Source organism: Strongylocentrotus purpuratus, unplaced genomic scaffold, assembly GCF_000002235.5.
Source record: "Strongylocentrotus purpuratus isolate Spur 01 unplaced genomic scaffold, Spur_5.0 spur5_scaffold_9, whole genome shotgun sequence".
Taxonomy (NCBI): domain Eukaryota; kingdom Metazoa; phylum Echinodermata; class Echinoidea; order Camarodonta; family Strongylocentrotidae; genus Strongylocentrotus; species Strongylocentrotus purpuratus.
This window is the reverse complement of record NW_022145615.1, coordinates 29190847-29203342: the sequence shown is the minus strand read 5'-3', so window position 1 is coordinate 29203342 and position 12496 is coordinate 29190847. Positions and strand designations below refer to the sequence as shown.

At 38.1% G+C, this 12496-nt stretch overlaps 1 protein-coding gene across 1 annotated transcript; it reads left to right on the top strand.

The window, feature by feature from the left end:
* Positions 1-162: 162 nt before the first annotated feature.
* LOC576113 (ankyrin repeat and LEM domain-containing protein 1) lies at positions 163-11914 on the top strand. The gene is made up of 8 exons (XM_030976641.1): positions 163-346; positions 1785-1940; positions 2322-2590; positions 3107-4396; positions 4811-5000; positions 5880-6018; positions 7829-7958; positions 8891-11914. Exons 1-8 carry the CDS (start codon positions 285-287, stop codon positions 9061-9063), a joined length of 2409 nt encoding a protein of 802 aa, XP_030832501.1. The 5' UTR covers positions 163-284; the 3' UTR covers positions 9064-11914.
* The last annotated feature ends 582 nt before the right edge of the window (positions 11915-12496 follow it).

Sequence of the window (12496 nt, the reverse complement as noted above, 5' to 3'; positions counted from 1 at the left end):
CCTGCAATGTAAAAATTCGACATTAATCCACCCGGTCATGATTCAGCCACGAAGAAGGAATTTGGAACTGAATCCCCTGCACAATTAATGCGAGTGACGTGAACTACGGAAGTGGGTAGACTCAAATGTCTTGTCACAGCTAGGGTCTATGCGGCAACGCACATCATGCAAGCGGGAATCTCAAATAACATCAACACCGTGCGGCGAATGCAGTTTTTTTTTAAGTTACAGGATCAGGCAGGAGACCTATCATTTTAACAGTTAAATAATATGGACTTGGGGAAATGGCTTCCAAGCTTTTGAAAGCTCAATGTTTACTGCAGACGATCAATGATGACAATATCAGGTTTGTTGGTTGAACTGTCTTGAACCTTGATTTGTGGGCAGCATGCAGCATGACACCAGCGGAGGCGGAGCCCTTGGCCGTCGCTTCGGGGTCGATTAGACCTAGATCTAGATCTGGTTTGATGGGCTTGTATAAGGTATAGACCTACTAGCCCCGCTGGAGTTGTGATTGGCAATGCCAAATATGAACATGAATTACATGATAATAGAGTCTAGGCCTAATACCGTAATAATCGTTGTTGTTGTTGTTGTTGTTGCGATTAATGGTGTTTCCATCATCGTTCAATGATTTCCGCCAGGCAATGTGAGAGGGCGTAGCCGTAGTTACTCTCTTATTATTTTACTGTTCGATGGACGATAGCCTAGCTAGTAGCGTTGTGTTGTGCAATTAACAATGTCAGTAAATTGTTAGTAGTTATTTTCTGTATTGTTATTCGGCTTGTTATTTTAAAGAATTCATTAGGAAAGAAAGGATGAAGTGGTTGAATATTTATTAGTTGCGATCAGTCCATTACGTTAGGACGTTAGTTTGGAGCCTCTCTCCGAGTCTGTATAATGAAGCAATTTATACAATTCATACAATGAAGCAAATTTATACCGAGGTTGTACCACTGTCACGAATAGATAATACAGCAAAACATAATTAATACTCAATTAATACGTAATTAATGTTTATAGCTGAGCATCACAGTTCATTGTACCTTCCACTGCCTTTTAAAAAAGCTACCACCTTTCCTATATTCCTCATTTCCTAGTAAGTGACCTAGATTTGGATTTTGGGTCTTTAGTGCTCTGTACATTCTCCTTCGTTGTCTTTCATATTTTGGACATGACAATAAAAAAGTGTTCAATTGTATCTATCGTTTGGCATTCTACACATAGATCTAGTCCAGTGTCGTGTTTTCTAATTAAATATTTATAGTAATTCAGGTTACATTTACCAAGCCTGAATTGGTGGATTAATCTTTCATCCTTTTGGTTCAAACCTTTGATTTTTAAAACATTATTTATATAATATTGGATTCTTGGATATTGGATAATATTGGATTCTTATATAGCGCATGTATCGACCTTGCAAGGTCCTCAAGGCGCTCCAACATTACATGCTAGGCTGCCAATTTCGACGCTCAGTCACACTCACAGCATTTAAGGAATTCCTACTGGTACCCGGGTGGAGAGTGGCAAGTGTAGATTAATGTCTTGCCAAAGGACGTGCCGCAATATATATATATGGGTAATATTTAGGGCTGAATCTGCCATTATTGAAATAAAATATTAGATAATTTGCTTGTATTTATAATCAAATGTTACATTTCACATTTGTGATAATTAATGGGCATTGAATCTTGGCCTTGGTCTTGGTTTCCTATTTTACTATTTTATTTTTAGTTTCTCATGCAACTCTTCTTTCTTTCTTCTTCTTTTTTCCTACTTTGCAGCCAGGCAGAAACATTGCTGAAAGAAGGAGCATGTCCAAATCTGCTTCTTCCTGCCGAGGGTGTGAGTCCCTTTCATCTTGCTGTGGGCTGTGATTCTCGCCATGCTTTACAGCTTACCACGCTCTTTCTCCAACACAATGCAGACCCTAATGTCAGGTAAGCTAAGCAAAGCGCCTAATGTCAATGATCTGATGATCATGCTGAATTAACACTTCTAGGACTGTGCATTGTTTATGTTTGTATTTTAAAAAAGCCTTCGTCATAAACATTATATAATTTTTTGACATGGTCCGTTGAGAATATGTAAAATGAGAAAATATTGGTATAATACTATAGGGTACTCCAGTTTAAACATAGTCTACATGTCTGTATGAAAGACAGATGCTCACTTGATATGACTTAAGCCCGAAGAGAGATGGAAATGATTTTAACCTGATGATCGATGAACAGGCATTGCCCTACAAGCATCGATGGATTAAAGTAAAGTAAAGTAAGTAAAGAATCATTTTTGTAAGTCATATTTTTTTTTCCTAACAGATCGACCGAGGGTTTGACTCCTGTCCATGTAGCTGCATCATGGGGCAGGTTCCAAGCTCTGGAGCTCCTCCTGTGGAACGGGGGTGACCCCTCCCTGGAAGATGAGGAGGGTCAAACGGCCAGGAACATGGCCGAGAGCAGTGGTCATTGGGACTGCATCAACCTTCTAGATACATGGGTGGACGGTCAATATGAAGAAGAAGAAGAAAAGGAGGAGGATGGAGGAAGTTTCTTGGAAATTCCACTTGCTTTACAGGGTGACACCAATGGTACATTTTCATTATTATTATTATTTCATGAAAGGAAATATACATTGTTATTCTACATATGTAGTTCAATGAAATTTCTTTGAAATAGCTGAGAATCACCTTCATGAGTTTGAGAATGATGTAAACCATATGCTTTTTATATGTTACATATCGTCGGTGGGGTGACAAAACCTTGTATCTCAATTTTTTGAGATTTTGATTTTTTTGCATAATTGTGTACCTAATGGCCTACACCATCTGATAAATCCATGGAACGCCTCCTGTCTCGTTTTTTTCACAAATTCTACACAAAGGACGGTGTCACAGCACTAAGTCTGTTGAGACAGGAAAAAAAAATTCCGCTCTCCTGAAAATTTTTGAGATACGAGGTTTTGTCACCCCACCGACGATATGATTAAGAAATGTCTTTACACCAAAGAGTTATGTCATGCACTTTTAGAAGCATAGCAAATATGGTAGGGAGTGTAATTGCAGTGTTTCTTTTTCTCACCTTTTTAATCCATTTCTGCATTTTAGATATCTGTGGTTCTCCTAGCTATCTGCCCGATCATGAAATGTTGAATGACCTGTCACCTGACAAACATGGCCGCCTCAATAACAATTACAATGCTGGTTACAGCTGGAGCCCAGGCTCCGCCTCCAGCTCCACAGACAACGAGTTCAATTTTCAAGGTGTGGAGGAGGGTGACACTGACCATGATCTAGAGGACTATGAGATATCTTTCCCAAAGCAACGCGTGCCAAGCTTCTCACCAAGTCATGATCGTCCACAAAGTGTGCAGTCAACGTACGAAGAGACCTCCTTGAACCTTGCCTTGCAGTCCATGAACCTTGACAACTACAGCCTGTCATCCAGTGCGTCCAACAGGTCATCATCATCATCATCTGCAGTATCCCCATTTTCGGTAAAGACCAGTCCCAGTCAAAGTGATGTACATTCTGAAGGAGAGGGCAGCCCATCAGCCAATGAGCACACATTGACAGGCTTTGGATTAGATGTGACCTCTCCAGATCATACCGTTGTATTTTCTAAGGCTACATGTACGGCTAAGGACAGGAGGAGAACGGTATTCTGTCCTCTGAAATACCCCAGCTTTGAATTTGAGAAATGGGAGACCTCTATGTCACCAAATTCTATAGCTGAAAGCGATTTAAGCGAAGAAGAACAAAGAGAGGCCTCTTTGTCACCAAATTCTACAGCTGAAAGCGCTGTAAATGAAGAGGAACGAAGGGAGGCATCTATTTCACCTCATTCCGCACCTGAAAGCAATGTAAATGAAGAGGAACAAGGAGAGACCTCTTTTTCACTGTATTATACAGCTGAAAGCGATGTAAACGAAGAGGAACAAACGGTCCCTGAAGCTTGTGAGGCATCTCCATCATCTTCTTGTACATCTAGTAGCCTGGACTCCTCTCATAGATCCAACATCTCTTCCAAATCTGTTTACTGCAACAGAAGATCAGGTGCTTCTCTGATTGAGCAGCACTTCCTTCCTGCATCTGGAAGCGAGCCATCTCTGCTCAACTTCAGCTTCGCTTCCGCAGACGACACCGTCGTCTACGACTGGACGTCTTTCAAATTGGACTCCGGTGAAGAAGAGGTGCCTCATAGGCTGGAGATTCCGCCAGAACTTGCCAAGTTGACAAACGATGAACTGAAGCTCAAGCTCAGTGCCCACGGTGAGGATGTTGGACCAGTGACTGCCACCACAAGGTCCGTCTATCTCAGTTTTCTTGTGAGGCTAATGCAGGATGATGGTAACACACTGAGAAGATTAAAGCAGAAGCAAGATTCAGGCAATAGCAGTAAGTGTACATGGTCTTTCTTACTGTAAAACCAGAATCTTTCGCAGATTGTTCATGATGGATTTTGATGGTGCACAAAAAGTTTTGCGCGTCTTCGAACAGTCATGAAAGTTTTGATGCATGCAATATTATTTTGTTATACAGTACCCTTTTGTTTTTTACTCCTTTCTACTTTTTTCTAGTGGTGGAGGAAAGATAGTGTTTTCCAGCTAGTGACAAGAGTATTCACCCATTTCGTTGTTTCCAGTTTCATTCATATTTGTACAATTACTTGAGAAATTTTGAAGGGATTCATTTAAGTATGTGTAGTTTATTGGAGGTATGATTTTCATATTGATGCTCAATGAAACTGTTGAAATTTATCAAGAAGAAAAATAAAGTATGGATGTTGTGTTTTAAATTCCTGCCACTCAGATTTTCAGTATGAGCTCGCTGAGATCCTAAATGAAACCAAGCCCTTACCAGACGTCCATGAACTTGAGAAGCAAATGGTGGAACAGTTTCAGGAGCCTGACCCAAAGAGGAAATGGAGAGAGGGCAAGCTGAAATCTTCCTTCAATTACCTTCTACTTGACCCCCGTGTCACAAGGGACCTCCCCAGCAGGTGAGTGGTCAATCACCCAATATTCCCTCCTTGACCATAGACAGTAATTGACCACAGTCAGTGATAGACCATAGACAGCAATTGACCACTTTGGGTTAGAGTTGTAATTAGTGCTGTAGCCAAACCCGAACATGGTGTTAGAGTGAGCTATAATGTCGGCTCCAGGTTTTATGGTAACAATTTTGTTTGTGTAGGAAATTGATGTGGAGTAATTGTCGCAAGGTAAGTCTCATACAACGTAGTGGCCATCAGAGGCCATTTACAATGGCCATTCTTTGAAAGGTGAACCCAATTTCTCACATGTGAACAGTGTTGTATGATTAATGGCCGGAAAGCGAAACAGTGATGTAGATCGAGACCAGGGCTCTGAATTCATTTCACCTTTTGTGTGCTTTTAACTCCCTTTCGAGATGAAATAAGTTCCTGTACATAAAATTCTGCCAATGAAGAAGAAAAGGAAAGCTTATTCATTTAGACCATTCAGATCATATCCTAATCATATCGTCTCAGGATGATGCATTTTGTTGATAAGATGTAATTATTCTTAAGTACACTAGCTGCTTGTGGCATCTTCCAACTTCAAAATGGCCTGTCTAACCTAAAAGAGACAAAATGCTTCAGAATGGAATTTTTTTCCATGGGTTAAATCCTGAGTTATCTCAGGCTTAGCATGCAACAGGTAACCAGGCCTCATTTTGGAAACGTTTAGCTGGAGAACAACAGGTAGTCATTTTGAGTGTCTAGACTCTACAAAGATAAAATTATTTAACAACATCATCACTCTCTATCTGTTGTGAATATGCCAATTTCTTTTTTGAATGTCTTCAGCAGTTATGATATCACAAAATGCTATTTTTTGTCATTTTTTTTCTTCTCCAGATATCCAAAACTCACACAGCTGGAGACATTCAAGACCTTTGTATCAGGTATCTTTTATGTGGGCAAGGGTAAGAGGTCGCGACCCTATGCTCACTTTGAAGAAGCTCTGGACCATCTCAAGAAGAAGAGGACCAAGAAGGTAAAATTAACAACTTTAAAGGGACGATCTGCTGTTTAATAAAAGTAGTAAATTTAGAGAAACTGATCAATGAAAATTTGAGCGAAATCCAATGGAAAATAAGAACGTTATGAATTTTTGAAGCTGCACTAAAAAATGAAACACAATCATCAACTCTACAACAGTTTGCAAGGTCCTTTCCCACTTGCTCTTAACAGAAAAAAAATGTCTTGGTTATTAATGAAAGAATAGATTTGTTTCATGCAGGAGTGGTATGATAAAACATACTAGTAAGGACTACATCTAGAGTGCATGTATGAATGACATTTATAAATTTTATAGTACTGCCGAAATGGGAGCTAGGGGAACCCGCAAGATACATCACAGAGTTGGCAATATGTATTTGATTGATTGTTTCTTATAACATTCATAAATTATTTTTGTTTTGGATAATTTGGCTGCTTCTATTGAAATCAACTTCACATGTGGATGGACTTCCCCTTTAAAGCCCCATTGCACTACTTGCGCCCCCTATATAGCAAACAATACCTAATTGGTGCCTGTTGGTCCCCATGATCCCCTTTTTCTTATTTTAATTGAGAGCTGATTTGATGAGATAACCACCTGTCAGTTACATTGCAGGGAGGTCTAATCCCTCCTGGCCAAACTAGTGCAGACGGGCTTTAAAGATACACCAAGAAGTTGCGTAAATTGCCAACTTGTGTAAGAAACTTTACACCTTGGGTGGTATTCTGAACATTGTTGTAAGTTTTGTGTTATCTTTTGTTGTATCTTCCAGAGATAACACAGCGCTAATATTGTTGTAAGTTGGTATTCTGAACATTGTTTTATCCCTGTGTTATCTCTTGAAGGACCGCCTCTATCTTATCTTTGACCATTGATGACACGCCCATTTTTATGGACCCTACCAATCAAAATCTATTTTATATAAGCATGATAAGTAGATCAACCAATAGGAATACTTTATGCCATATCTGAAGATGCGCCTAGCGCATACCAATCTTGGGCGTAATTAGTTATTTGAGCACTTATTACGCGCGTCATCATTATGCGCTGTTGAATGTGGATCATGAAGACAAATCACGCTTTCACTATATTGGTTAAGATGAGAGCATTAAAATAGTCCTATCCTAGCATTTAATTTCTTAGAAAGTTCTCGTCTTTGATGTTTCCGGTCAACACATTATCTTCTTCTAACTCGTCTATTGGCACAAAGTTGGTTCTGGGCAAGAAATATTGCCGCCATTATATCACCACGAAAGATACAACAACCCCCTACCTGTTGTAAATATTGTTGTAAATACCATGCAAGATAAGATAAGATAAAAGATACAACAACTTTCAGAATACCAATTATCTCGACATATTATCTCCCGTGCGCATATGCAAATGAGGATTAAGCGCCATGTTATTACTAATAAGCACAATTACAAGCGCACCAAGCTATGAGCGCAGGCGCGGCCAATGAGATGAGAGAAAAGATACAACAAAAGATAACACAAAAGTTACAACAGTGTTCAGAATACCAACTTTATCTTATCTCCAAAGATACAACAATATTAGAGATAACACAGGGTTCAGAATACCGCCCCTTGGTGGAAACTAAAATATTCTGCAACCAATGAAGGTGGTACTGGAAGGCTAATCATGAGTTTTTCATTATTCATTTGATCCCATAATTTAAAGGTAAATAATCATTTTTACAAAAATTGATATTTCTTTCCTAAAGTAACCGCCTTTCAGACATAATTGATCTTACCGTTTCTTTATGGAGTAAATTAATTTTAATTTTTCATTTGTGTATATTCAGCCTGGCTCCAAAGTTCTTCACATCCTTGATGTTTGGTCTGGTGGAATGGGTGTTGTCTCACTGCATTGTTTTCAGAATGTTATACCAGTAGAAGCCTACACCAGAGAAGCGTGTATGATTGATGCTCTCGGTAAGGAAACCCATCTCACTTTTTATATATATATATATATATACTTGAGGTTTTTCTTTTTCGCGTTTTATTGCAGGGTTTTTTAAAAGGCGTACTGGGGAGTGTTTCAGACCAAGATCTCCTATAAGTTGGACTTAACTATGGCAGGCCGTTCATGCCACTGGTTGATCTCACCATTAATGATCTTAGATAATATTTTTTCCTTCAATAAACAACTATAAAAAAAACGTAAATTCTGTAGATTTGTGACCTTGATTTGTAAGTCCTTTGAGAGACCAATGTCAGTAAGTGGTGAGGAAACAGTGGCATAAACGGCCTGCCATAGTTTAAGTCCAACTTATTCGATCTTAGTCTTTGTGAAACACCCCCCTGGTCTTCACATATTTGTATCTTATCTCACACAGATAAGTGAGTATGCGTAAGACCACTGTTGAGCACAGCTCCTCTTTTTATCGTCTCTTGCCATTTGTTAATACATACAAAACTGGCAGTTTACCACACCTGTTTTCCTGGTGCCCCATTTAAAGCCTTTTCCCATCTCCTCTTCCCTACTTTTTTATCTTCTCTTGCCCTCTTCTTCCCCTTCCATCTCCTCTTTCCCTTCCCTTTCCCCATCTCCTTTCCTTTCCTTTCCCTTCCATTTTCCTTCTCCTCGTCCTCCTCTGCACCTTTTTTTCCCTTGTTTAATCTTTCCCCTTCCGGTTTCCTTCACTTTTCCTTTTCGGTCCCCTTCCGCAATAGTTTGATCTCATCAGCAGGGAAATATAGCACAAGCCCTGTTTCTTTTTAGATGCTAGTCTTACTTTATTTTCTATCGCATATCTGTTGGCCTTCTTCAATATCATACTTACATTTAGTCATTACTGTCTCCTGTCTGTAGCCCTTCCACATTTGTCGAACATCTTACTTTCATATTTATCTCATATCCGTAGGCATTTCCCGCTTGACCAATGCCAAGAGAGGAGACTACTACGGAGTGGCCCACAGCTGGTCTGGGTCAAAGAAAAGGAAGATAGGAGTCCATCTCCTTCACAAGGCTTGTCAGATCTTCTTGATGGAAGGGGAGAGACAAATCAGGAGCGTTGACATTACCTCTGGTCAGTGATTGATTGACCACAGTCAGTCAGTGAACACAGTCGGTGATTTACCATGGACAGTGATTGACCACAGTTAGTGAGTGAACACAGTCAGTGATTGACCATAGACAGTGATTGACCACAGTCAGTGAGTGAACACAGTCAGTGCTTGACCATAGACAGTGATTGACCACAGTCGGTGATTGACCATAGACAGTGATTGACCACAGTCGGTGATTGACCATAGACAGTGATTGACCACAGTCAGTGCTGGAACACAGTCGGTGATTATCCAAAGTCGTGATTAACCACAGACAGTAATTGACCACAGAAAGTAATTGACCAGTAAGTGCTTGACCACAGTCAGTGATTGACAGTCTGTGATTGACTATAGGCAGTAATTGACCACAGTCAGTGATTGACCACAGTCAGGGATTGACCAGTCGGCAAGTGAACACAGTCAGTGATTGACCACAGTCAGTGATTGACCATAGTCGGTGAATGACCACAGTCGGTGATTGAACACAGTTAGTGCTTGACCATAGACAGTGATTGAACACAGCCAGTGAGTGAACACAGTCAGTGATTGACCAGTCAGTGAGTGAACACAGTCAGTGATTGACCAGTCAGTGAGTGAACACAGTCAGTGATTGACCACAGTCGGTGAGTGAACACAGTGATTGACCACAGTCAGTGTGTGAACACAGTCAGTGATTGGCCATAGACAGTAATTGACCACAGTCAGTGATTGACCACAGGCAGTGATTGACCACAGTCAGTGATTGACCATAGACAGTAATTGACCACAGTCAGTGAATGAACACAGTCAGTGAATAAACACAGTCGGTGATTGACCACAGTCAGTGAATGAACACAGTCAGTGATTGAACACTTGCTTGCACACTGTAAGATAGTGTGTAATTTTTGTGGTTTCATACATTTTTACATATAATGCTTATCGATTAGCCCAGAAGATAGACATCATAACTAATAATGTAACTCGTTGTATGTGGAGTTTTGCCAGATTTTAAGTCATGTTCATTTTTCGGAACCTTGTAGTTAAGATGTATAAAGACAAGAGATGGCTTTTATTTGCTTGTTGCAATGTAAGAAGTTTTATTTTTTATATTTGATGCATGTGCAATTATTGTATTTTTTGTTTTTTATTGATGATTTTGTTTTGGAAAAGAGGGAAGAAGTTTCTTAACGTATCTTGACCAAAAGATAACCATACTGAAATGTGCCATACTCTTTAAAAAAAAATTAAAAAGTTTTATTTTATTTTATGTTTTTACTAATATTTGGTTAAGTTTAGATATTTTTATTTAAAAATACACTCAAGGAGGTCATCTCCTTTCTATGTAAATATCATGTTACAAGAAATCCAGATTTTTTGTTCTTCTTCTCCAAATCACGTCTTGCTGTGCTTGCAAACATATGTATGTGTTTCATTATTCTATCTTATGATGAAAGTGAAATTACCACAACAACAATACAAAGAGCACAACAATGTATGTTTTGCATGAGAATCCCCCTAAAAATTATGAAATTGATTTAGTTTTTGCAAAGCAGTACTAACACTCATGCCTAGAAACAGGCTGGAGAAATTAAAAAGTAGGTGCACTATTTTCTTGGACTTGGTAGTAGTAGTACCGGTACGCATTACCGGTAGTCAGAAATCACACTGTTATTAAATACATTGTAAATATTTCTTGTACATTGTTCCATACAAATTTTGCATAAACTTCTTTCATAATTGTGTTATCATGAATGAGGAAGAAAACTATGAAAGATTAATTTTCAGTACTAACTGTATTGTTCTTTTAAATGGAAGGGAGAAGTAAGACTTGTACATGTACCCACATTACTCTGTTTAATTAATAATTATGTGCCATAATTTGATGTTTTACTTCAGTATTTTCCTGTACAGTCTACTAAACATTGTTTAGTTTGTTGATAATCTTGCTTGGTACTCATATTCTTTGATCAGGAGTAAATTGTTTTTTATTACTACATGTATTACCCTTTTAGAAATGGGAAAAGAAGAACATTATGTATGCCAAGTACTCTGTATGTTTAAGGTGTTTTTTTTTACCCATTTCAAGTACTATCCTCATGCTGTATAGTGTACTAAACAGTGGAATACGATGTGTGTGTAAATTATGTGTTCCTTTATCCAAAGGAAAACTATTTTTTAATTGTACTAAATTAATTGTTTTTCCTTTTTTTTTAAAGGGAGGGAGAAGTACATGTATATGTGTAGAACATATGTATGGTTTTTGCTGCATGTATTTTGTCTCACAGAATTAGATCTTTTACTTAAGTTTGTTTCTGTACAGTGTAATAAGCTTCTTCTTTTTTTTAAGCTACTTTTTTAATTGTGTCTTCCTGAATCATATAACTATGAGAGTTGCATGTTGCAGAAAGGAATATTTTTATTGTTTTGCGCGAGAGAATCAGGTTGTTTCCTTTTCAAACCATTTTTATTTCATGAGCTTTCTTAACACTTTGACATTTAGACAAAATGCTGCCTGTTTATATGCATTGGGGCCAAATTGAAATGCTGTAATGTTCATTAGGAGAAGTACATTTCATGTGTAATGTAAATGTAGATATTGTCATTTTTTATATTCAACTGTACCTTTTTAGGGGTATAATGTAGGTGTAAGTTGACTCAAAATAAGTTGAAAATAAGATGCTATTAACATCTTGTAGTGCCATACTGAGGGAGTTAGGCAAACACATATATATTATACTCTTCACCCATTAGGGAATATCGATGCCAAAATGATGTTGTAAATACCTGTATATTATTACTACTACAGTATTCTAATCCGTGCCAAATTTGAATAAATAGTTCTTTAATAATGCTTTCATTAATATGTTTTGTGCCTGTTTATGTTTTTTTTTTTATTGAATTACTTTGAGCATGAAACAAGTAACTTTGAGATTGAAAATTCCCTTTAGGCAGGAATGATTGTAAAGGAGAGAAGTAAAAAAAAAAAAAAAAAAGAGGTAGAGAGAAGACAGAGAGAGGTCGAAGAGAGAAAATTGATTATGCCGGAAAAGAAAGAACGAAAGAGTCGACGAGTGTGATAGGAGAGAGAGTGAGGGGGCGGGGGAAAGAGCGAGATGATATACATGAGGAAGATAATTATGATTCTTGAAATATATCTTACCGAAAAATGGGTGAAAAAATTTAGGAAGAGATGAAGAGTGAACAGGATGTATTTTGTCATAATATTGATGAAGTTTCGTTCTTTAATATGCTCATCTAATAACGATCCAATCTCAGTTCATGAATCAAATTTACACTTTTATACTCGATATATTCTTTTTCCTGACCCAAAATGCATATTCTGGTGAAGTACATCGGGTTGATATATATATATATATATATTCTAATTTCAGTTTCAGTTTTCCCTCTCAATCTAATCAATTGGAAATCGAATTCATATTTAG